A 27,807-nucleotide genomic window follows, 5' to 3' on the forward strand; every position below is an offset into this window, starting at 1 on the left:
GAGGAATCTCTGTGATCCTGGCGATATGACGTCACGTCCGGGTGGCGGCTCAGTTAGACATGGACGACACTGTTCAACTCACGGATGGTGGATTTACTAAAAATGTGAGTTTAATGCACGTTTAAGTACTATTATTGCCGTGTGTATGATAATAACTACACGTACATGTCGTGTAGACACACAATGGCGCGTTATTTGAGTTCGTTTGTGTTCGTTAGAAACGAAGTCTCTCGTGGACTAAACGGTCCATTGGATGTGACGCATTACCAAAGAACTAACGTTAGTTGTGTAGATTATTCGCATATAATAATGTGTATGTGTTGAATGTGACGCGTGCAAGGCGTGTATGTTTCTTATATCGCATGTAAACAATCTACGGTGAAGCGTCGTGTTGCTATAGTAACAGTAATGTCGTCACTTGGACCGTCTTAACCTGCTAAGCATGCTGAATTTTATTTTACACTCTTTACAATGTTGTTATTTTTTCTATCTGTTCTTCGAAATTGTACCTAAATAAAGATATAATAGAAAATATACTTAAAAGAGAATAAAACCTAAGTTGTGTTGTTACATTCTTTGAGCAAAACAGGCCTATATATTTTTTGAATTAAAACTGAATATGACTCCTGACTGTGTTCTTCAGGTGGCCAGATCAGGCAGAAGAGCCCGTCAGTCATCTGAGATGACCGCTGCTGAAGACACTAATCAGAGGAAATCATCTTCATCAGTCAGTAGCGCTTCTGAGGTCCGTCCTTATTTTAAAATGGGTCCCTAAATGCCATTTTAAAAAGTCTTGAATTTGTTTTCCATGTGTTCAAAGATATTTTCCATGACTGATTCTTCAAAAAAAACTGAAACGTTTTCATATGATTTCACAGTCTGTTGTGATCACCTGCCTTGTCCTGCCCCCATAACTGCGGGTGTTCAGTCATGATTATCGTTCCACTATGATCAGATTTAAAGGACTGGTTACATACATAGCAAAAATAATATTTGCTACTTGTTCATGTACTTGTTAAATAAAATTTAACACGTTTATCACAAATGACCTACCGTATGTTGACGAACAATGATGTCCTGTGATAATATCAGTCCCGTGCGAATCGGCATGTCTGTGATTTGACGGGCTCATAAATATTTTTATCAAGGTTTGCGAATAACGGAAGCCGTTTTGAAGATTTTTGATATCCCGTGCGAATGAGCCACATGAAATATAGATGTGGGAAGGTCATTTATAAATCACACGAGGTCCCCAGATAACACTAATCCCGTGCGTATAAGGCTTAAGTTTGGGTAACCAGTAAAGAACCGTTACTTGGCTAAACTTTAATGCGACAAAGTTACATGAGCCATCCAACAAATTGTTTATTTAAAAATGAACAAACAAAAAAATGCAACATATTGTTTATTTATTACAATTATTATACAGTAAAATATTAATAGTTTTATTAATAGCCACTAGCCAGACTGATAAACAAACACAGACCAGCGGGTCCAATGTGGGTTTGGTGCGTTCACATCCAGTGTAGACACGGCGTAACAATAGAAAAAAGTAGAAGAGAAAAATAAATATGTCTGTATTATTGGGTCAGGTGCTGGCGAAAGAAATATGTTTTAAGCTGATTCTTAAAAATGGCTAAAGCTGAAAACATCTCTCATCCGTCTTCTTGATTGGAGTTTAATAAAGATAATAAACCAAACTGCATGTTTGTCTTGTTTGAACACTGTGTCCTGGCTTAAAGATGATTAATAAACTTTTTTTTTCGCGTAAGATTTATAAATGAGCCAATAAAATATTTTGTGTTGAATAATTTACTTATGTGACATGTTCATTCGGAGGACAAATAGGAAAGCACTCGAGCAGCTGTTCACAGTCATGCAGGTTCGGCTCTGAGTGGAAATATTAGCGTCTGACATGACGTAGATTTTTGTAAATCAATGCTAAATGCCAAGCTTGTGTGATAAAACCAGTAAGTAAGAGTGGGAATGTTGCTGATTTTCTGTTTCGGGAGTGTTAAACTTTCAGTCAGTGATCTTTCTCTTGAACATGAGCTAAAGATGGAGGCCGGTTGAGTCTGATGTCATTAGCGCAGGCCATTGGCATCTGTGGCATCTGTGGCCGTTCTTGGTTTGTCCCCAAGATTTCTGAGAGCCGTACATGAATTCAGCTCGGAATTCAAGCTATGTTTATTTTCCTGTAAACTTTCCAAATTAGGCTGCGTTCACCAGTGTAAATCCAGGATTCTCTGCTCCCCCGTGACCTTACATCCACATGAAATACATTTCTCTGGCTGGATGAGTGACAGCCATGCGCTTTTTCCTTCACTCAAACAGCAAACATACATTGCAAAGCGGTAGTGTCATGCTATTTTGAAGTGGTTCTCAACAGCTAAATTCCAAGGGGCCTCAAGATCACCAATATTTTTAAATTAGACTAATTAAGCATTGACTTACATTAAAAAAAAACTTTAAAAAAGATATTTCTTACTATTTGGCCATCTGAATGGCAAAATGTTTGACCAGGTAAGTTAAGCTCAAAATATTTTATTGGGTAGATATTGATTGGGTGGGGGGTACTGAATACAGTAGGGGCTTTGGAGACAACCCATGGTCTAGGGTTTGTCCCTGCACTGGGCATGATATCTTCATGGTCCACCCAAGACCCACAACATCACAAGTCCGTTTGCCGAACTCGTGCCACTCGGCGGCCATGTTTGAAACGCCTCTGGGCAGTTATTTACATCTTAACAAGTCCGAAGTTCTATGTACTTGAATTTTTCACATTCCTTGCCATTCATTGTAACGGCAGTGGCGCATCTTATTAATATTTTTGATAACACTGACAAAAATGCATGACAAAAGAAAGCAAACGCAGACTATAACGTGTGGTGAATTGTTAAAGTTTGATTCTGTAAACATATCTTTTCGTGTGTATTCATTCGTATAGTATTTATTTGGGGTTGTAATTAAATGACTTTTCTGGCTAGTTGCACTTAATGTTAATGCCTTTAGATAGTACAATTTCTGTTTTATTTTTCTTGCATTTATGAAGCAGGGAAGAGATTATTTGTTTCAAATTGCGTAAACTGTGTGTTTGGTAGTTTCTGTAAATCACTGGACATTGGTTCAAGATTTTATCATCAGTTGTATATTGTTGCACACGGAACACCATCATCTCTATAAACTGACATCAGGATTTACAAATGACCCTGCTGAAGGAACCCAGGAACGGAAGTTTGTTTGCTCTCGTGTATGTTGAAAGTGAATTCCTGGAGGCCCTTTGGTTTCTTTGCAGACCCAATTTGGTAATGAGAAATGCATCTGTCGCCCACCCTCGCTGTACCCCGAGGAATTCTCTCATTTTAAAGCTGGGCCGTTATTCAGATGAACTCATCCGCCGGCATTGACTTTACAGAACTATTTTCAGAATCAGAGAACGAACGGGACTTTTTTTCATGTGAAGCTATTTTGGATCATGACTGGCCAGAGCAGTTCCCACACTTATATCCCCCCCACAGCCCATCGCCTCACACATTTATACCACATACCACATTTACACGCTTACATATCAGGCATACATTCATTACATTCTTTAGACAAAATCTTTAAAAAGTGATTTAATGCTTTTATTTACAACACAGAAAAAAGAGGATGCTTATGGCATGTTTCCAAGTCATCATATGTCATAAAAAAACAGCAATTAAAACCGTGCCGTGGACTTTACACCAAGTTATCATCGCTCAGTGATATTTTGAAATTGTTACATCATTATGTTACGTGTTATATGTTATGTTTCATAGACTTTTCACCCAGACATGTTCGACAGATTTGAGCATGCCAGATTGTCAGATAGACTTGACTTGTATGTTTAGTTTCACAGGTCTATAATATGATGTATTTATACTGATGTCTATGTGTTGGATCTCAGGGTCCTCCACCTAAACCAGCACGCAGACAGGGCGGATGGGCAGAAGAGAGCACAGGAACCGGATCAGCCAAGTGAGCTCATATATTCTCTCTCTCTCTGTCGGTCTTTGTCTTTCAGTCTTTGAGATGTTTTATTTATTGGAAAAATGCAAAGATAAAACCCTCTTAAAGATATAGTGACTTATCATAAAAAACAAACACATTAATCGGTATATTCTCATCTATCATGTGCCATGTGACGTTCGGTGCACGAAAAGGATGTGCATGCATCGATGTGCTCTCATGAACGTGCACCATAGATTGACAAAACAGAACAGAATATATCGATTAAAGTCGTTATTTGTTTTATTTTTTGGCACATAAAGCATTCTCGTCGCTTCAAAAAATTCCTCGACAACAACTTTGACCATGATGTCTATAAGGAAGCCTCAAAATCTTTTGGATGTCCCTAAAATATCTTTATTTGTGTTGCGAAGATGCCGGGAGTTCTTAAAACATGTTGAACGTCATGACTGAAAGATAAGACCATTTTGATTTTGAGCTGAACTTTTCCTTTAAAATGAAGTGACTTATCGGTGCCAAGATGTTAAGAGGTGCACATGATAATATTGTGATATGATGATGATTCTGAGAAGACCTGCTGATGATTTCTTGACACACTGCAGATGACTGAAGCAATGATTATTATTCACCACACGGTGGCATCATCTCCTGTCACATCATGTGCTTTACAAAACAAAACTGAAACTTTTAGACTGTCATATAAATATCAATTACTCACTATGTTTACATCCACAGAAGTTCAGTCTGATCACAGAACATACCGTCGGACGTGTACTTTTTATGACATGTACAATGACATATTTCATTGTGATTTGGTGAATATACTATTATTTGGCAAAAAGTTACTTGTAAATCATTTGTAAAAAGTAGTTGGAAGGTAAAACTTGTTAGTAGGTTTGTGCTCAACGAATGTCATCAGATTTTTGTTTTCTTGAAGAAGTCCATCAGTAATGTATTATGAGTGTCATGTTCTCTGAATGAAGTGAACACATTGATTCTTCTCTTTTAGAGAAAGTAATCTCGTCCTCTGTGATGAAGACAAGGACTTGTTCTTCATGTCAATGTCACCTCTGGTGTTCAATCAGCACTTAATCCCACAGCAGAAATCCCAGGATTAGCACATCTATCAGCTCTAATTGACACTAAATGATCTGTCACTTTATTCATGAACCTTTCAAGCCAGCTTGCCACAATGTTTCATCCTCAACAACTTTTCCTGCACAGTTTTACTGTGTTTATCGCCAAGCGTTACACGTCTCTTAATAGTGATGCAGTCACGAGCGTAGCATGGACTCACGTCTGTTATAACCAAGATCTTATACATTTTCAAAAAAATTTTTATTAAAACGCATGTTTTTTCCTCTCCATCTCTGTGTATATACATGCAGGGAAAAAATTAAGAGAGCATTCAAAATTTTAATTTATTGTTAATTTCTAGATGTATGTGGTCATTTCAGTCCAGTCTTGTATCAAACCTCAGAAGTTAGCAATGTGAAAGACTGACAGCATAACAAGACACATGGAAACTGTGTTTAAAACCCTTAAAGAGTTATTTGTGAATTTTTCCTAACTAAATAATATATATAATTAGAACTATTAGTGTTGTATTGCTTAATAGTTAATTTGAGCTTGTTTTCTTTGTAGTATTTGTTACGTTTACCTGTTTCTTCAGTTTTCATTTTCTGCAAATAAATACAAATAAAACCATTATTTTTATTTGAAATTTGGGAGAAAAAGTAGTTTACTGAATGAAAGATTTATTTTTATTTTAGCTAAACACATTTAAAATCAGAACAGTGGTCTCTGAAATGGTCTTTTTTCTGCAGCTGTATGCTTCTGCCAGTTGCAAAACAGCCATAAATAACATTTTAGTACAGACAGTAGAGAGGTGGAAAACAGTGTATACATAAAGAAAAGTCAGGAAAAGTATAAAAAACAGAATGCATGATAATATTAAATCCTTGTACATTCAATTCTTATCAACCCGAAACATTGAAATACATTGCTAAAATGCTTGTACAATTTCTGTATATTATATGTACGCTTATGATATTATAGTCAACTGGATTCAGTGCCGTTGTGTGTGAGATTATACAGATGTTTCAGTGTGCAGCCATCAGGTGGCGCTCAACACCAACACAACGTCACATGCTGGAAAACACTTTCTATCTTATATAAAAGGCAGAGAGACACAGAGGATTGTGTCCATTTACTGACATATTAACAGCAAAAGTACTTAGATTGTAATATATTTATTGTGCACTTTTACTGTGTATTCTATGATGTATAATGTTGTTCACCTCATTGCACCCTTAAGCCCGTAGACTTACAACGTTGTACAATTCACTGTTTTCTATTCTGTTCTATTCTTGTTGATAAATATTGAGCTCTTAAAACAGATGATGTTGTTCAGGTAGAGAATGAATGAACAAGCGAGTAGTGATTGTTGATTATTTTAACCTTCGCTTTATGTTGTCCTCCACAGGTCTGCCAGGCGTTTCGCGGCAGAGGAGCTGGAGGAGTGAGTTTAACATTCAATCATAACATGTGTGTTTGTGTTGTTAGGAATTATAACTAACACAAGAATATTGACGGCGATGTAAAGACAGGATGATGAGAGCAGATCTGTTTTCATGCGCTGCTTCATGTAATCAATCATTCCACTCATCTCTCTTTCTGTTTGCATTACACTCTTTGAATTGTGTTCTTATTTTCATTTATTTTTACGTTATTAACGATATTTCTTTTAACAAAAACATATCCGATATACAGTACGTGAGAGCGGTGTTTGATGAGCTCAGGATTGGTCAGAAAGAGGAGTATGTGAGTGTTTTGTGTAACATTCTCTCTCTCTCTCTCTCTCTCTCTCTCTCTCTCTCTCTCTCTCTCTCTCTCTCTCTCTCTCTCTCTCTCTCTCTCTCTCTCTCTCTCTCTCTCTCTCTCTCTCTCTCTCTCTCTCTCTCTCTCTCTCTCTCTCTCTCTCTCTCTCTCTCTGTGTATGTCTGAAGTCAGAGGTTAAGACCACAGACCCCTGAGGGCTCTGACGATGAAGGCGGTGAGTAGACACATTTGCTGTATTTAACCAGATTTTCACACAACCGAAACATTTACATTTATTCATACGCAGACACTTTGATCCAAAGTCATTTATACATAGAGGACATTAAAGTACCCGCTGTGAACAATAATTCCAAAACTACGAAGTAGCTACTAACAGATGTGTGCGATTTTTAATGATGTACACAATTGACTCACAAAAGATTTAAAAACTGCTAGTTTGAGATGCAGCTGACTATGTAATACTCACTAGTGCTCAACTACCCTGCTGAAACAAACAAACTCCTATTGAATTTCATTACAAATATCATTATGACACATCAGCTGTTTACAATTCAAACCAGTACAAAATCACTTCTAGTAGTGTGTTCAGGGTCTTATTCCAGTATGATTTAATGGTGTTCCCACCTGCCAGATGCCAACACTTTACCAGTAGAGACCCATTATAGTTTCCAATAGAGTTATTATAGTAAATCCAATAGATTTCCTATTTATACCATTTATTACAACCGGTATTTTATTGATCATATACACACAGTGATATTTCTGTTGTTGAAACCAAACCTAAACAGTTGTGTGACCAGTGACCAATATCATTCAGATCAAAAACCAAAATAATACAAGCAGGATTTTTTCAAGCAGGAACTTCAAAATTTAACTTTATTTCACATCACAAAATATTGAAATATCGTCAAACACACAGACTTCTAGTTTTCCTCAATATAATGTTGCTGATGTTTCCTTGTAATAACTTCCTGTCGTGCTAGGGTGTTATAGGTGGTTGCTAGGGTGTGGCTACATGGTTGCCAAGGGATTCTGAGTGACTTTTAGCAAGTTAGATGCTATGGATGGTTTCTGTGTTTTTGGTTGCATACTTGTTGTTTTTTGTACAACACAATACAGAAAATAACAGCTGGGTGGTTTATGTATTGAAACTCTTTATTTTTATTTTTTTGCTTTTATGGAATATTAGATTGAATTAATTCAGTTATTATACAATAATTATCTGATCTTTTGTCAGACAACAAAATGTTACGGTTGTAGAGAAACTCTAAAACAACATCATGATATCAGCTGACATCAGGAGCTTATACGTCAACTATTAGTAACTTTTACACGGTTACTTGTTGATTTATAGGAGATCTCTGGTGTTTTCTTTGCGCTGTGATTCATGAATAAATAAGAGAAGCGTCATGTTTTAGAGTCGTGACATTTCGAGGGATTCATCATCAAAACGTCTTTTTGCTACATGTCACCTTTGATTCCCTCTTGACCCCGCGCATGAGGTCACACCTCAACCTCATTAAAAACCTCTGGTGTTCTCCGCGGCCGCGTAATGACGGTGTTTGCTTTACCTCTTCACGCTTCACATTGAACTCTGGCCGAATCCTGTCGACGGTGCATTATTCCAGCAGACGCCGGGAGGGGCAGAAAAGTTCAAATCCACGAGCTGTTTGCCATGGCCGGACTTACAGGCTTTTTGATGTCACTGCACTAAGAGCATTAAATTTGACTGGGGGTCCGCGGGGGCCTGAATCTGCTGAACGCATCGCTTTAGAAATGAGAAGTCAGTGTCACCTCGCGCTCATGAATATTAAGCAGCGCCGCTACGCGCCCGCATTTATTTGTATATCGGGAACACAGATGAATCTTGTCAGCGACTAAACGAGGCTGGCATCTTAAATGAGCTTTAATTAAAATTGAGAGAAAGGAAGAAGTTATCAATGTAGGATAACAGGCCGGGGATGATGGGATTGAACGTGGCTTTTGTGACGGCCTTCTGAAAGAGAATTTCAAGTCGTTTTTTAGAATGACCTCACTCTTCTCATTCACGTTTCGTATTAATTTACTGGATCTTCATTATTCAAACACTTTCCTGTGACTTTCATTAACACACATTTCAAGGAATGCTGGGTAAAGATCAGTAGTGAGATTTAGTTTAGACTAATAATGTTATGTAGATGTGCATACTTCCTTCAAAATTAAGAATTTTCTACCTGGTTGATAGAGAAAAATATAAATAAATTTAAATAATATATATGTCCAGCTCTGAAAGAGATTTGTACAACACTAATATTGTTAATTAAAGTTATTGTGAGATATTACCGATTGAAGTAAATACACATTCAGAGTATAGAAGAAAGATTGTGTTGATTTTTTTGTTTAAAAAGTTGAGGATAGTGCATTTTAATAGGAAAAGATTTTAAATTAAAAGATTATGTGCAATACTTATCTAGTGTTCATTTCATAAATGCATTGTTATAAATATTTAGATCATTATAATAGCTACATATTTTAAAATATTTGGCAGAATTTCTTAGCTGTCGTTTTAATTCATGATTTTTTTTTTAGAGTTTAGAGTATTAGAGTTAAGTGCGTTGAAAAAGCTTCTAAATAACAGTATAAAAGATTTGATTAAGAAAACTTTTAACTTTTAAGCGCTGTCAGACTACACCTGCTCAAAAAAAAGCGTGCTCTCTGCATGTCACGTCTCCGTGGCACACCTGAACGCACTCCAACAAAAGTCTGTCCAAAAAGAGGAAAAGGGCCGTGAAAGTTTGTCCTTCTTTGGGAGCGATGCCACGCTCCGTCCTGTCGAGTTTTGCCAATTAAAGCGGGTTCCCACTGTTCGGAGCAGCGGGCATGCAGCTCTTGGCACCGCGGCTCCTGCCAGGGCGCGCCGTGACTTCCGACCCCACACAGATGGGCTCGCAGGCAGACCCGCGCGCCTGGAGCCCGGCCCAGCCCGAACGGACGCGGAGGTCGCCGCTCCGGCCTGAAGGGTCCTGAGGGTAGCCGCCGCTGACAGGGCCCAAATGCTCGGCGCCGGGATCGAGAGCGAGTGCGGGTGCGGGGGGGCAGCACTTTCTGGGGAGCCCCTGGCCGGAGCGCTGCCTCACAGCGGGTAGAGAGACTGCCTCCATCACTGAATATTCATGGCCGCATGGTCGCTATGACAGGGGGCAGCGCGGAAGAGGATGTCAGCGCGAAAGAAAGAGAAATACAGAGAGGAAAGGGAGGGTGCGAATCAAACGCCAGTTCGCGCACGATATAAACAAACCCCGCGCTGAACAGACAGACGGCATCTGTGCCGATCGCAGGGATTGTGGGATATGGTGCAACTCGCGGTAACGGCCAGCACTCGCCGCGGCATATGGCAGCTCGTGTCTCGATGAAAACTTTGTGCTGACCCATTCGTGTGGTCGATTTCAATAAAGTCTAGAACTCTCGATCGCAGGAGATGCTCTAGCTACTCAGAAATAGTTTATATTTATCTGTTCATTTAGGCGACACTTTTATTGAGAGAGAATTTAAAGGTGCTGTGTGTAAATTTTTTGAGTATCTATTGACAGAAATGCTTTATAATAGACAAAACTACATGTGTTCAGAGGTGTATAAAGACCTCATATAATGAAGCGTTATGTTTTTATTACCTTAGAACGAGCAATTCCTATCTATCATACACCGCAGGTCCCCTTTCTTGAATTTCGTCATGTTGTTTCTACAGTATTCCTAAACTGACAAACTGTTCTACAGAACGCGTTTCTTAAATACCTTATCTCCTTCGGCAAAGAATGACGTATTTGTCCTGTTAAGGCCAACAAGGAGGGATGGAATGACCAGTTGGTTGCAATTCGCAACCTCACCACTAGATGCCACTAACATCTCCACACTGCTAATAGTGTTAGGGTACAGAAATCTGATATTGAACAACCTTTTGTTTGAATATGGTCACATATCAGATGTCTGAAAAGAGTCAGGTTAGTGAACAACAACTTAGTGTCTTAAGAACTTTGAGTTTCTAAACATAAGCTGTGAACTCTGATCATCGCTGAATTATCGTCAGGTTTCTTTGATGGAATTAAAATGATTTGTTCATTCTGATAAGCCTAAATTTCTAACTAGCATAATACAGTATGTAGGATTACTTGTACACACAAAAGTATAAATATGATATAGTAACATTTTGGTACTTTAATGCAGAGTTATAATTTTACAAAACCAGAGTGTGACTGTGAATGATGCACAAAATATGAATATGATATTTACTGTCGTTTTTCTTTCGTCCATCTCGTAATCGTAGGCTTGAACAATAACACAAACATTTAAAATATCTCTGTCAAGGGTGAAACTTGTAGCTTGTGTTAAAGTGAAGTTAACAATATAGTTATGAAACAATACTTAATTTATCATTAATATTGAAATATTTTATTGTATTTGTTTAGACCTGTTTTCAATATGTTTATGATGAATTTTCTTGTTTTGAGATTCACTGTAAAACATTGAAAACGTAGCAGAAGAATAAATGAACACATCATGGTAAAAATATCATTGTAGCCTTTAAAAAGAACAAAAGGAGTTTATAAATGTATTAGACCAACAGCGTTCGCTGGTGATGATCAAAATCATTTTCATGTCTCTGTATAATGCTGAATCCAGCAGTAAGCTCTTTAGTCACAATATTGTTTCTAATGCTAAACATCATTATTGTTTTCAATTTTCCAATGATCTGTTTTTCAAGAAAAGCCATAAAACAGTAAAGCACCATTATTATTTTTTTATGAAGTTTCCCAATTACAGTCGATAAGAACAGAGACTGTGAAAAAGTAGTGAAAAACTGTTAGCGGTTTTCAAAGCCAAAAAAGGCAAAACAAAGTCTAATGTTTTTTGGTTATTATGTGTGACGAAGGCAATTTTTTTTGTTTCAGTTTGTAATTTGCCTAATAAGAGACAATATTTATTTTTGTTAAACACGTTTTTGACCACTATTTTCTCTTTATTATGAAAGTTGCTCTAGTGATTTATTGAAAATCAATTGAAGTAAAAGAAATACATACACTAAATACAGTAAATGAAAATATAATATATAAATATATATAATCAATAAAAATATATAGATATGTAATGATAAATAATTATATATAATAAATAATCAGGGTTCGGATTCACAAAACATTCTTAAGAAGAAAATTCTTTCATTCTGCCAAATTCGTCCTTAAATTTGAATTTAAGAAAAAAGTTAGGATTGTTTTGTATTGCCTAAGATAATAATTCTGAAGACAGTTTCTAGATATTTTTTCTCAAGATGTATTTACCAACCATATGTCATTTTACTTCAATGAAAAAAATAAAGACGATCTTAAGAAAACATTTGAGAACTTCTTCAGAATGAACTCTCTTACGAACATCCTAAAATTCATCTCAAGAACATTTTTATATTTTGTCTTAAGAATAGTTTTGTGAATCCAGCCTCAGGAGAGCTTATGATCATCTCTGAGATCATTTCTGACGCTGCTGTAATAAATATGATTTTTTTGGGGGTTTTAAAAATCAGACAGGTACAAAATCACTCTCCTTCTTATTCTCCTTCACTATTCCATGTTGCTGGCACAGTGAATATCTCTGAATGGAACTTATGTAAATCACGTTTAGTCACTTCGTGCGTCTGTATGATCAGAGGAGCATTCAGTGAGTTTTACATGAGATCTGGAGAGCTGTCAATCACATCCCGTGCTGGATGTCTTGAAGTAAATCTTTGGTGAAATGGTGTGTTTCAGACATCCCAGTGATTCCAGACCTGGAGGAGGTACAAGAGGAGGATCTCAGCATGCAGATCGCCGCTCCACCCAGGTGCCGCCCCATAAACCCTCTGTTTCATCACATACTGACTGACACAGTCAAACATCTGAGCCATATCTAAACCATCAGCCAAAAATACATCATCTGTTATTATTTACGTATTTATTCATGTCCATATGATCCATATGAAGAGGAGACATTTTGAAGAATCTTCACACCTCATGCTATGTTTTCCAAGTGTTCTGTAATGGCTGTAATGTTTTAACAGTTTTTGCTGATGATGGATGGATGGGTTTGTGCTTCTGTCTTGTTTTTAGTATCCAGGTGAACAGAGTTATGACATACAGAGATCTGGACATGGACCTGATGAAGTATTCTGCTTTCCAGACGCTGGTGAGACTCATGATCACTCATCATCAATATACAACACGTTTCCAACTCCAATAGTTTCCAAAAACGAACGTCTCACTGTCTGCTGTCTACATAGACAACATCCCTTCTATGGGACCATCCTAAATGATTCTCTTCCCTTTTGTTTTCTGTTTTTATATGTTTGCAACCGCATTATCTGATGTCTGTCCTGCTGCAAAATGCTGACATTTGTTGTATGGAACGGCTCAAAATTAAATGCCTTTTTTGACACTGAATCTAATGACACACATACAGTATTTTACTATTCAAAATGTGTATTTTTCTCAGGAAACTCATTTTTTTTACATGGTTTTTAACTGGAATATGGAGGCATTTTTGTAACAGAACTGAAAGTAACCGGACAGGAGTAGCATGAAATGAAATTAATGAAATGAAATTAAACATGAAATTAGACCACATGGCGAACATGCTAATAACATGAGGACATTGAGCAAATCGTAGTGATTTGCATTTTTTCATTAGGAAACAACTTTCCAAAAACAAAACGAAAATGAGAAAAATAAACTTTATCTAACATCACCCAAAAGAACCAAAGTCTGACGTTAATCGAACCCGGGTGCACACCAAAAGTGCTAATGTGAAAGCACCCTTAGAGTACGATGTGATGTTATTGTCTGTGTGTTTGGGACGGACCTCAGACTGAACCTCTGGTGTGTTTTAATGTTATCTATGTAGACAGCTGATGTGTCGTGTGTGAGAAATCTGATGTTTAAATCTGAGATGTAACGTGTTCGCATGTCCTGAATTGTACTAAGGATGGAGAGATCGACCTGAAGTTACTCACAAAGGTTTTAGCACCGGAGCAGGAGGTGAGAGAGGTGAGCCATCGCTGGAATACACCATTTGAGGATTTATCAAATCAAGTTTCTTGCATTTTATTACCAACTGTTTCACTAGTGTTTTAAAGGAATAGTTTACTGTCAAATCATTCCACAGAACAGGTGTACAGTAAACGAGGGCGAGAAAGCTCACGTGATGTTTGTTTCTGGTTGTCCGCGCAGGAGGATGTTGGTTGGGATTGGGATCATCTGTTCACCGAGGTCTCGTCTGAGCTCCAGACGGAATGGGATCAAGGAGAGCGAGACGAGCAGTCTCCCGTTCCCGTGTCCTGAGCACCTGACACGTGTGTGTTTCTGTAGTGAATGGGATGTTGGACACATCTCAAGGCTCTGAGGCTTTCTCATTAAGCTTAACCTTGGAAAGGCAGAAACATTGTTTTTCTTAACTGGATCAATCTGGAGACATTTGTCAGCGCTGGTAGTATCTGGAGAAAGAGTAAATCCAAGGTTAATGAGCGAGTAAACTGAAATCCAGTTGATTGAGTTAAAATGAACTTTGCACATCCGAGCGTGCCGCTCTTATCATTATTGACCACACGGCATCGACCTTCTCTGAGCCGCTGGCCTGACATCTCTTCTGCAGCTCCGTTCTTCTGCTGAAATCTTGATTTTCTCCTGTATCAAATATCTTATATTCCTCATTATCAGGGAGGTGCACCTAATAAACATTAGATAGTGTGGATTCAAAACCCAAAAGTGAAAAGTCCATGGCTTGGTCACCGGTGTGTTATTTTCTTAGCTTAAGCGTACGTTTATTTTGGCTTCTTCTGACTGGAAATCTTCCTTTAGTGTCAGTTTCAAGAACACGTTTATTGTTTTTATTGGTATGCATTTTACACAGAAACACAGATACGTGTTGTTATACAAATTTTGTAAACCAAAGTTACATTAAAGTAAAACATATATATTATAACATATAAAACAACATTTATACCAATGTGACCCATATAAAAATTGATGATGATGATTTCACCACAACAATCATATACTGTATATACAACCTTAAAACTGCACGTTTATTATAGTAAAATTATGGTATGAAGGAAAGAAACAATCCTCTCTCATCAGGAATAATGTGCATGACTTGATGCAGTATTTATTGTCGAATTCACCGCATTTTTTAAAAAGTGAAAGCGTTTTATCGTCCAAAACGGCAGACAGATGAACAAATCTGATGATGAATGTCAATGCTTTGCTGTGTTATTGTGTCATTGAGTCCTAAGTTCTCAAACTTTTGGTCTCTAACACTGTTTCTGCCAAATCCATTTAAAGTCAACACGATCAAACCACGATAAAACTATACGTGATGATGACAAAATGGAATATTAACTGAGAAATAACAGGGGGGCGGGACTTGAATTTTCTTCAGGATGAATTGATTGGATGATTAAAGTGCTCTCTGTACAGCAGGTGGCTGGAAGAGAGGAGTTCAAAAGAAAGACGGCCATGACTTTTGCAGAGATACATTATGAAGACAGACGTATATTGTTGGTTTGTTCTTAGTTCCTTCAACATAAGACCAGAAAACAGCTTGTTAGTCAAAAAATCTCTTATGAAAACTGAATCCCCACATAAATGTTTGTTGTTTAGTTTGTTATCATCCGTCCGAATAATATATATACTGTTTATGAAATGTTTTGATTTCACTCGAGAGTAAAGTCAGGTGATGTAAGATCTCTCACACACACTAAGTGTACTTAGTTTCTCCGTTTCTCTCTCTTTCTCCTCACATGAGGTTTTTTTTGGGCACTTTTAATGAATTCTGCCCATATGCCCCGAGCAGCTGCCGCGATGCCCCTTCCTCCCCCCTCCCGCAGAGCTGTGAAGTGCCCATCCATGTACAGACAACCTCTAGCTGTCTCTCTGAGGGAGACACGCCGGTGCCCACCATCTCACCGCTCTGCCAGCCCCATCAGAAGAGCGCCGAGCTCAGATTAAAGTCCTGTGATAGCGGGTAACTGACCCGCCCCACACAACTGATCCCAGAACCGACCCGTCGGACTGAGGATTACAGCGAGAGAGAGAGAGAGAGAGAGAGAGAGAGAGAGAGATGCTTGGCATGAGGCAGCGTCCAGCATCTCAAAGTCACCTCTCTCTGTATCTCACTTCATCCAGATCTCTTTCTTTGCATCCCTTCAAAAACATCTTCTGAACATTATTTCTCAACATTCTGTCAACTTTTACTCTGTTTTATCATCTTTCTTCTGTTTGACAAATTAAAGAACACAAGTGATATGTTCTTTATGAGATGATATTAAAACGCATCCTTTGACTTATTTGACCGTCATTTCTCTGTCAATATTTAAAGTTGATCAGTGGCCAGTCGAAGGCTGTCTACATTTAAAAATGTTAAAATGTTTAATGTTCGAACAGTAAAACATACGCTTTCATGTGCGTTATTTTTGTTTTGGGATTTATTTACTGTCTGCTTTTTTAAATGACATGTAAAGACACTTGATGTTTTTAAAATGGGCAGATAAAGTGAAAGTTGCAAAAGTGAAAATGAATACTGGGTATCATGGCAAGATGACCACTTCAAAGTAATAAATCTATAGATTATGATATATTAGCTATGACTGGAGAGGGTCGGTTTCATCATATAGTCTTGTTACCCTAATTATTTCTTTGAAGTTATTTGTTTATTTAAAAAAGGCAAATCACCACAATTTGTTCAATATCCTCATGTTATTAGCATGTATAGCTTTATTTCATGTGTTTGTTAATTTAAGGGGGAAAAAATGCATCTGTCTTCCATTTAAAACCAAGTTAAACATTTTTATCGTATTCTGAGATTGACCAATACACACGTTGAATATAAAATCCTGCGTGTTGTTAGATTCAGTATCATTTGGCCTAGCTACATCCAACAAAAGCTACTCATTCGATGGAATGTCCCCCGTAATATAATAAATAAATAGTATGTAATTAATATAAGAAATACTGAATTGCGATAAATGCCATCGTCTAAATGTGCGTTTCCATCATGTCATAATGGGGTATATGCACACGGAGCGATGACATATTTCCGCCTGAATCTCAGCCAACTCTGTTACATCCGGCGCATGTAGCTCCCAAAGGAAACAATGGCGTTTTTCACTCGGCAGCTTCAAGATGCACCTCATGTTACGGTCAACGGCGTGATTCCAATTATCCAAACACTACATCATTAATGGAAAACAAAAATGAGAAGCGCTTCAGGCTATCCATCAGCTACAATCTCAAATATGAAAAAAGCTCAATATGCAGTTGCATTTACACGAGGCATGATGAAAAAAGCATGCAGCAATGTTCAGCCGTAGTGTTGTCGGATTGCTGAAATTGGAATGTGTTTTACTAAACTAGAAAAATCACAAACAGTGGAGAAGTGGCTCAGCTGGCATCGGTTAAATGCATATACCCCCTCACCACAACTACATGATGTCATAAGTGTTCACGTCCTCCTACAGCTGGTAATTACAACTTGTAGACTGCGCTTGCTGCTATCGTTGCCATAGAAAAGGATATAATATCGAGTTTGAGGATGTAAACAACTTCCTGTTGAACATGTATATCTATGACAAAAACAGCATCTTTGGAGAACATTTTCTTAAAGCTTCATTTTTGGTGCCACAAACCAAACATGCGTTTTCAAACAAAAACCTAGTGTGGACTTAAAGACCTAAAGCTCAGCAGGATGAAGTAATACAGGTTTATTAAAAACGGAATGGCCTCTGGCCTATTTTTTTGGAGCTCTTTGGTGTACTTTTGATCAAGTCGGATGCTTCATTGTCGTTGAGGGTGGAGATCTTTGGCTCTGGTGCCGTTGTAATATGTCCAGGTGCTGACAGATGTTTCTCCATCTTATCTGCTCTCAATATCTCTCATCCATATGGGCCGGAGGCAATATAGTGCTGTGTAATTAAAGCGTTAAGTAAATGTGCAGAGATGGAGAGATAAAGAGAGCGAGTCAGCGTCTGATATCAGCTCATGTTCTGAACGGAGAGTGACGGGTGCCGACAGACGCCGCTAAGTGTGGAAGTCATGAGATGTTATGAGAACACGCTTATATCTGCTGTAGCACGTGCCGCCGCTCGCCTGACTGACCTGCAGTGTTTTCTTCCTCATGGTCTGAGATAGAAAGCACGTGGCCTTATTTGCGGACGTAAAAACGAATTCCCCTGTTTTCCAAACCAACACGTCAAAGTCCAGACCTCACGGCATTCATGAACTATTTAATGAGGTGGCTAGTTTGTATGAAAACGAACGATTAATAGAAATAAAGCCATCATGAAGCCCCGCCCCCAAACGCGAAATGTACCAACTCTGATAAGCCTCGTCTTAAAATATTAATGAATTACAGTGAGATTGTGTTGGGAATCTTCATTCGCTCACGTTTTGGTCTGGATGCTGTTCTATTCGTTCTCCTGTGAAGTTGACGTGTGTGTGTTTCACATTGAAGATGAAATACGGCGGGTGCGTTCGCTGTGTGTTTTATGATTTGACCCTCTCTCCCCTCGCTGCTGGACATGTGCCCCTTTCATTTTTCACATGACTGCTTTTCTTATCAGGGCGACGCTCGCGGCCGCTGATTCTCAGGCAATAAAACACAAAACATTCTGTAAAACACGGAGCCGTGAGAAATTATGATAATAACTCAACGGGCATGTTGAGGTAAGCTGGATGGAGATCCGGGGTCTGCGTAGGGACAGGTCAAGGTGGTCTCCGCCACGCCGGCCTCCTATAAACCCTCTCCATCACCGGAGTCGCTCGAGCGCGCGCGGCACCGACTGTCTGCGGTGATGACGACGGCAGTAAAGCGGGATGGATTGGCGACTGTGGGTTCGCGTGTTGAGGTCAGGGACCGGGCCGGAGCGTATGCTTGATGTGAACGCATTAAAGGTTGCAAGGCAATGCGTGTCAAGCCATCAGAGCTTCATGATCTACAAATCAGATCAGATGAGAACCAAATTCTGCAGAGCCCACAAAGCATCCGGACACATGAGGCCAAAAACACTCAGAGCATCATAAACCCACACGGCTCTTAACCTGCGTTTGTGTGTTACAGCGACAGTAACAAACCTATTGGGTTTGATGTGGGTTTGATTTAAATCATTACATATGTTAACATGAGCTCAACTGCTCAGCAAGAATCTTCAAGCAAGACTTTTCCACATTTACATTTAAGCATTTGGCAGACGCTTTTATCCAAAGCGACTTACATTGCATTATCCTATACATTTATACGTAGGTATCTGCAATCCCCTGAGATCGAACCCACAACCTTGCGTTGTTAACGCAATGCTCTTACTACTAAAAGCTCATTTAAACAAGTAGGCTATACTCACAAAAGTAAATTTACTAATATCAGTGTACAAGTAGTGTACTTGCAAGTGTACTATTTCAAATAACAGTAGTTCAGTATGTGTAGTATACTGTTTGTTCAGTTAATGATTAGTAAACGTCGAAGAATACAGTAAACTACTTAAGTTTAACTGTTTTTATACTGCAACTTGTAAGTTTTCTTATAACACCATACTTATAGTTGACTGTTTGTGTGTTATTTTTACACTGAGAAGCCTAATACTATGTTTCTATTAAGTAAACAATCTGTATACTTGAAATACAGTTTATACTTCTAAGTGTACTTGACATAGATTTCAAATAAATGTCTATGATCTGTGTGTGTAAAGAAGATCAGCTTCAGTATGATTAAGTTTAAACTCTTTCAGCTCAAAGCTGAACATGTGTATTTAAACTTAAACATGTACATATATAAGACTCAAATATGTGGTTATGAGGTCAAATTATGTGACTAAAAGTATTTAGACAAGTCGATCAAACAACTACAGGTCAAGTACAAATAGAATACCTCACGATACGTTTATATGTCCTTCACAAGCTTGAGGACAGAGCAAATATGCTTTAACTTTTCTGTCAGTATAAGTCAAGTACACTTGTCATCTTATGTATATTTCTGTAGACTGAAAGTATACGTTCTAATTTTTAGTTTAAAAGAAGTATACAAATACATAAAACATCTTTGTTTTGGCTGACGTCCCAAATCTGGTATGTTTTTAACCTCTCCCCCAGCCACATAGACACACTTTCCACCATCTGAATAGTAAATTATCCTCACTGGACATCAGAGAATATCACATAACAAAAATAAAATGTTATTTAAATATCATTAATGTTGTTTCAGGTTGACTTGAAAAAATGATGTTAGTTGTGATGTTTCACATGTGATGCAATGTCATTCAGTCATTTTTTCAGGGCTGCTGTAAGACAGAACGCAGGTAAGAAGTGAAGCATGAGGTCCGTTTCACACCTGCTGCAGCTGAGACCCCCAAACTTCCTGTGACATCTGTGACACTGTCATTCTACTTCCTGTGTCTCGTGTTTCTTTCTTCCTGTCTGCCGGGGTCAGGTGTTCCATCTGTCCAGATCTGTTGGGGGTCCGGGCAGCTCTACAGATTCGTGCTGAGAGGCTCCTGGACTCTTGTGGCGAGCCTGCCGGGGTCTCTCAGTGTTTCTTTAAATCCGAAACGCTTCCATCGAGAGGTTCTGGTGCCAGCTGGCCCGACCGACACACCTCCTCTTAACAAGCGCCTCCACAACACTCTGAACCGATGCATCACTCACAGTCGAGTAGAACTGAAAATGTCCTTTTAAACCAGTTCTGTGAGCTTAATATACAAGTTAAAAGAACTCAATGATGAACAGCTGTCTGTTATACACCTGTCTGTGAAGCTCATACAGTTTCTATAATGTTCCAAATTATGAAGTCCAAACATATGGTGACATAATGCATTGAAGGATATCTGAAGATGCTGTATGATAATGTTGTGCTCAGACATTAGATATGTTGTTGGTACTTTTCGAGAAGGTGTTGTGGCAGAACTCTGGTTACTCTGACAGTGTTTGGGAGGTCATTTCATTATTGGACGGCAATGACAGAGAAGCGGTTGGATCTGGAATGGCGAGACGCTTTTATTTGGACAGAAATGAGAGGCAGTAGTAAGCCGGCTCTGTTTTACCACTGGATCTTTAACTGAACCATATAAAGCTGGTTTATGTTCGTAATAGTGGCTTCAGTTTGTTTATTTCACTTTGAAGAGATAACTACACTGTAAAAAAATCCCTTAAAGAAAATTGACATTTTCCATCAGCTGGGTCACCAGTTAACAACTGTAAAATAACTGAAACAAAAAAAGATTTTTCACGTAAAATTACATTTTTTCTTGTAAATTTGCAAAAAATAAAAAAGAAAGATTTTACATATAATTCTGATTCATAAACATTTAACCCTAATAAACAAGTAAATATAGGCAAAATCTTGCAGAACACTAATGTAAAACAATAAAAAATATTTAATGTAATTGAATTGTTTGAAATAATGAATTTCATAATTTCATAAGAAAATCAGTATTTTTAATAAATCATAATTATTAACGTAAGTTACTATTGAGAGAACAATTGATACATTAAAATCAGATGTTACGCAGTATACTGATTGTGATATTCATTACTGTGATTATTGATGTTGTGGTAATATTATACACATGATAATATTGTCAGTAATTATTTGGTGTCTGGTGGTTTTAAGAGTTTCAAGAGTCACAGTGTTTGCAACCCTTCTCTATCTCCTTATTTTGAGTTTTTTTAATCACACAAAAAAACTCAATATCAACAAAATTAAAAATCAGAATAAAAAAAAAATAACATTAGTTATTTATTTACTGATAAAATCAATATATATTTTGATGTAGTGAATTCTGTTCTCCATGATAGCTGTGTTGTGAAAATGAAATATTTGACAGCCCTTATGTTCAGGTAAAATAATAAAAAAATTAATACATTATGTTTTTTAACTGTCACAGCAATAACAGGGTTGAACAGACAGAGATAAAATACATAAATATCATAGAAATGAATAAGATGGAAATGAAAATGCATTTATTCAAAAGCATTTCAGGACAAAATCCACATGGACATTAAAAGCATGACGTTTTAATTTAGCTTGAATTACAATTTCTCCATCAAACCCAGTAAAATATAAAAGTAATAAACGAGGATATGGAAATTAACTGTTAAGGTTTGTTTGAACCCGTCAGATGTTTGGTATTATTGTATCATAACCGTTGGTTTTTAGATTTTCTACAGTAAGAAAACACCTGTCGTTGTTAAAATGGAAATATTACAGAACTCTTTTAAACTCTTTTTTCTGTGTGACTTTTAAACTTTGTTTTGCGTGTCTGTTTTGACATTACCAAGGACGAATGTGTGGCGATGTCTCATGTCCGTCTCGACGTCACGTTCATCAGATCTGCTCGTCCGATCAAATTACTCATGTTTCTGCTTTCCTCCATGTCAGATAATTTCATATGTCTCTCTGCTTCGTCCTGAGAGTCAATTTACCTACAGAACGTCGCTAAATTGTACATTTGTATCAATGTAAAAATGAAGAGGATCGTAAATGATGGAGACAGTTGATGTGACATTGTGTTTCGGAAGTGTGGACCTGGAGGTGAGACCCCGGCCCGTTCAAACCCCCTCTGCCGGGGCAGAAAGCGGCCATCATTTATTCTAATTCACTCCATCCATAGGCTCGGACATAATGCATTCTTAACCTTGTGGTACAAGGACACACATGAGGTCTGATGCTACTGAATTATTCTGCACTCTTCACAAGAGAGAGAGAGAGAGAGAGAGAGAGAGAGAAAGAGAGTGATGTTGATTCTCTCCATCTGCTTAACGTGACACCCGGCTATACAGAAATCTAAAAAAAAATAAGATCAGTAAAAGTGAAAGCTATGAAACACAGAGTGTAGAAAGTTAGCGTATCAATGGAAAATACTACCAGGTATTTACTGCTATAAAAGTCTATAGAAAAGAGAGAGTGAGAGAGAGAGAATGAAAGGAAGGCTGGCAGACAGCGGGGTAAGAGAAACCCGCAGTGCCTCTGGAGTGATTTATTTGGCAAATCAGGACACAATGAGTGGATTATGACGCTCTAATAGAAGAGTGTGTTTGGGGAGCTGCTAATTGGCTGTGATTGAGTTGCAGGCTGAGAAAGAGAGAGAGAGAGAGAGAGAGAGAGAGGGGAGTCTTGGAGTGTCTGTCAGCCAATCATCTGCTAATCAGAGCGCTCAAATTAAAAGTGCGTGTCTGGAGTGGAGGACGGGTTAATGCCAGAACTGTGTGTGTGTGTGTGTGTGTGTGAGAGAGAGAGAGAGAGAGAGAGAGAGAGAGAGAGAGAGAGTGTGTGATGGTGAACTAGTGTACAGTATGACTGTCTGATCCACCAAAAGTAAAAGTCATTTCATGTGCTCTTCTGCAAACTACAGCAACAGTAACACTGAAGTATTGTACATTAAGTAAATATAAACACAATTTCTACAGGCAATCTAGAGAATTTTGTAAAACGATCATGAAGGTGAATGAGTGACTCTGGGTTGTACTCTGGAGTCACACAGGGTGAGAGGCATCGAGCATGTGTGCGTGTACTCACAAGTCCCTGACATGATGCTATTGTTTAGCCTGGTGAACTAGAGGGTCGACTCAATGTGGCTTTGATTTATAAGGGTGGTAAGTATCTGACTGAGTAACATTGTAGAGTATCCAGCTTTCTTGGAATTCCTGGGTGGAGGCCCTTAAAGGTCTTGTTTCGCAAGGTAACATTGGTTACAAAAGGGAAACTTGAAGAAGAGAGTGCTTCAGAGGAACGGTCTACCTGACCTGAACCTGAACAGTGTTTTGTTGTTGGACTTTTGAGCCTGTCCTGAGTTTGTATCACACCACTTCGGGGCACTGGTCACTTAATGACTTTCTAGCACTGGACCTGTGGGCATATATTGTGGACACTTGAGATCTGTCAACTAAACAACACCTGGTGCTGAGTTTGACATGGTGGCAGGGCAGGCTGCTGGACAGTCCTGGAAAACCCAAACGGATCGTGAGAGTAAACTAGGATCCTTTTGACATATTTAATCTTATCTCCAGAGGAGGTATTTAATCATTCTGGGGGAGGCTAGAGACATGGAGAGTCAAGAGGCCCTGCTTAACGCCTCCATCACAGAAGCAGCTGTGATGCAAGGTCTGGCTGGAAGGTTGAATGGGCCTGTCATGGCAGCACCCCAAGAACATGTGCTAAGGGAGGATTTCGGTTTTAGGATTGGTTAGCTTGAGGCCTTCTTGATTCACCTGACAGGTACTGGCAGGATAGAAGGAGTACAGCTACACTGGTAAGGGAAGTGTGACTCAACTTTGGGAGAAAGTCAGAGAGGCCGTGGAATAGGACTTTTGGTAGACCTCAAAGAGGTGCTGGCGAGCCATCTGACGGACAGACATACAGAGACAGAGTCTACCCTCCTTTTGGAAGTAGTGGGAATATTTGGTGACAGCATAATTTCGTTAGACCCCACTTTAGCATTTGATACGATTGCGTCTTAAGCATTGTGTTGAAATAGAGGACGTGGTTCTTTGGTGTTTTTTTTTTTTATGAAAGACTGAACATTTTGAGCCAAATATAGAACTTTGTTGTTTTGGATTTCTGCAGGAGTTCTGCAGGGTTCTGTTTTGGGACCGATGCTCTTTTTGCTCTTTACTCTTTTGGAGGACATTTATATTACTTTAATGCAGATGAAAAGCACACCTATCATCACTTAAATAACAAATATTGGGAACACTTTACATTGAGGTACCCTTTATGAAGCATTTATAAATGTGTTCATTAATGATTAATAAGTCATTTACAAATTCATTATAAAGCAATGAGGGATTCTAAAGAAATATAAAGGCAATCTAAGGCAATTCCACCACCAGCCAAGAGAAATATGACCATCAGACCATCCCAGCTCAGACCACTACATCCCCAACCACGAGCAAAGACGGACTATTTGTCTTATTAATACTGAAGTTACAATATCTAGTATTAAATGCTAAACTTAAATCACATGTCAGCAGTTTGAGTGCAGCTATGACACGTCAGAGGGGATCTGGCCCTCCCGGTTGAGCCTGGTTTCTTCCGAGGTTTTTTTCTCCATTAATCAATAATTGGAGTTTGGGTTCCTTGCCACAGCAGGGCAGTGTTGGCCTGCTCACCGGGGGACTGCATTCATTCATTTATTTATTTATTTAGAAATTAGATATTATTTATTAGAATGATCTTACTCGTTGTATAAATACCATGCACTGTGCTGTGTTCTAACTTATCTGTTTTTCCTGTTTGCCCCTGTAAAGCTGCTTTGAAACAATACACATTGTGAAAAGCGCTATATAAATAAACTTGAATTGAATTGAAAATATCTGCAAAATAGTGAGCAGGTATAAGAAATGCAAAATAACACCCTACTGTGTCTAGTCTGACAACCTATATTGCAAACAACATCAAGATAATAATGAATCTGCTTTCGAGTCAAAAAAATGATTTATTAAGCATTTATAACATGTTAGTTAAAAATGGCTCACTATTTTGCAGGTAATTTGTTAGAATCCTTTTTTTATTTCTGCAGTTATAACTGCTTTAAAATGCATTTGTAAATGACTTATTATTATAAATGCTTTATTAAGGGTACCTTAATGTAAAGTGTTTCCCAAATGTGTATTTTACAAATACTAAAAAAGTGTTTCATGCGTTTGTTTTGTCACACCTCGATTTATGCAATGCGTTATATCCAGGAGTGTGTCACTCTTTACTGTTGTACCTGCAGCTTGTTGAAAATGCAGCAGATAGGTTGCTGCCTTAACTTCAGAGCTTTATTTATGCTGCTCTTCCACACGCCTTTAATTGACATGTAAGGGTGAAGTTTTTGTTGTGGCTGCCCTTAGATTGTTGAATTGTGTTTCTGCTGTCTGTTTACTTATCAACATCCATGAACGTTTATGTCATGGTCAAAAACTCATTTGTTGTCATAGCCTGTGCTCTAAAATAGTATGTGGCTGCATTTTTTCATCTGTTAGTATCTATTTGTTTTCATTATTATTACTATTATTCATTTTTTTATTGTTACGCACTTTGGTACGGGTGTTAAAGTGCTCTGTAAATACATTTGAATTAATATAAAAAAATGAAATATTGGAGCAGTGTTATGCTTCGGTAGTAAGTGGTTCAGTGTACTGCAGTAGCACTGTTGGCCAGTAGGGGTCAGTGTTTGACTTCAGTGACACACACAGACAGGCTTCACAAACTCATTTCATCAAACTACTGCATCAAATAATGCGCTTTTACCTGTGATGTCAAAATCTATGCAGTGTAAATAAAATAACTTAATGACCAGTTTATTTATTTCTTAATGGGTATCTCAAATTATAATGCAAACATTAAAAACTGTTAAATCTCCAAAATAACCACAACGTGGAATGTGTTTTACTGTATGATGACCACGACAATATATTCTATGAATCATTTATTGAACTGGATTGATAACTAGTTTCTGGTCATCAATTCTGTTGTACAGACAGATAGACACACTGTCATATATTTGATGATATCATTTTTTTGATAGATTGGATAAAATGGAGGTTCAGAATTGAAATGTAAATATATATTATATGATTTTATATTAACTGCACTATAATTATTATAATCCTATTGGCATATACTGATTTATTTTATTTAACATTAATATAATATTGATTTAATTTCTATTCTCCTATTACTAATAATACATATTTCCAAGAATGTTATTTAATGTTAATTTAGATGGTTCACATAAAATGTCCTTATTTCTTGGTTCAAAACAATTTAATTTTTAAGTGAAGCCCACCCAATAATTTCCAGCTGATATGCTTTTATTCAATACATTTAAATTGTATTAATATAAATGTTTTCTTGATATTTTAAATTGATTGTAATTTTATTTTTTCTATAGTGAACTTTTAAATAGCATTACTATTTTCATTTTTCTCTTTCTCTTTATCAGAAATGATCAGAAATAGAAAATAATAATTCTTCTAAAAATAGCAAATGTAAGTTTATCAGACACATATGTGTTTCATGTCTCAGCTGTATTATAGCACCGCCGGTCATAATGAGTGTTTTAATTGTAAATGTCTTTTTTGGTAAACCCTCAGGCTTTACTGTACGACTCTGAAGTGCTTTTGGCCTAAATGGGATTAATTCTCAAACGTTCTTTGCCCTCCCTCATATAATTTCATTTGTGGGTCCATGCGATGAATAGCAAAACAGGGGCACAGGGGCCACAAACACGACAGCCATCAGCTTCTGTTACCCTCATACACCACAGAACACACACGCACGCACACACACTCGCACACATATACACACACACACACACCAGTCAATACACATGCAATGTTCACTTGGTTATTAAGCATATTTAACTTTTATTAATGAGCTCATTGGGAAACATTGTTTTCCATCATACATGAATTATTATGTTTTTAATCAATACATTTTAAACTTTTATTTAATTGATCTCTTTTTAAACAGTTGAATTATTTGTATTTTTGCAGAAGAGTTTCAGCAGGTCGGAGAATCAAAACATGAAGAAAGTGATTCATCAGGTGTTGATGTGTAGAATCGCAGCGTGTCACAGATGGGGCTGCTCTGTGAGACGAATCTGTCGGAACAGGACGGGCTCCGGACCCCCTCACCCCGCCCCCCTCACACACAGAGTGAAGCCCCCTGCTCGCTTTTTGATTTAATTAAAGGGGAGAGGGCTCATCAATTTCTGTGACCGTGCAGAGAGATGACAGCACACAAATTGAAAGGAAGCGTCTCCACCGCTCTGTGTGTGTGTGTGTGCATTGGTGTTTGTTTGTGTGTGTGCTCGGATTTGTGTGTGTGTGCGCTCATCATTAACACTGAACACAATCCTGTGTGCCATGTAACAAGATTAGAAACATTATAATTTTCCTGTATACACACACACACAAAGATAGACTGACAGACAGAAAGAGACAGTGT

General features: G+C 37.9%; 1 protein-coding gene across 2 annotated transcripts; it reads left to right on the top strand.

Moving 5' to 3' along the window:
* Positions 1-27,807, top strand: LOC130436494 (intraflagellar transport protein 43 homolog). Of its 2 annotated transcripts, XM_056767173.1 has the most exons (9): positions 42-104; positions 644-745; positions 3,929-3,999; positions 6,476-6,511; positions 6,999-7,045; positions 12,606-12,678; positions 12,945-13,020; positions 13,815-13,877; positions 14,061-16,174. In XM_056767173.1, exons 1-9 carry the CDS (start codon positions 60-62, stop codon positions 14,169-14,171), a joined length of 624 nt encoding a protein of 207 aa, XP_056623151.1. In that variant the 5' UTR covers positions 42-59; the 3' UTR covers positions 14,172-16,174. The 2 variants fall into 2 exon arrangements, with proteins under 2 accessions (XP_056623150.1, XP_056623151.1); XM_056767172.1 differs by lacking the exons at positions 13,815-13,877; positions 14,061-16,174 and adding an exon at positions 27,354-27,807 and having other exon boundaries at positions 1-104.

Source organism: Triplophysa dalaica, chromosome 15, assembly GCF_015846415.1.
Source record: "Triplophysa dalaica isolate WHDGS20190420 chromosome 15, ASM1584641v1, whole genome shotgun sequence".
Classification (NCBI taxonomy): Eukaryota; Metazoa; Chordata; class Actinopteri; order Cypriniformes; family Nemacheilidae; genus Triplophysa; species Triplophysa dalaica.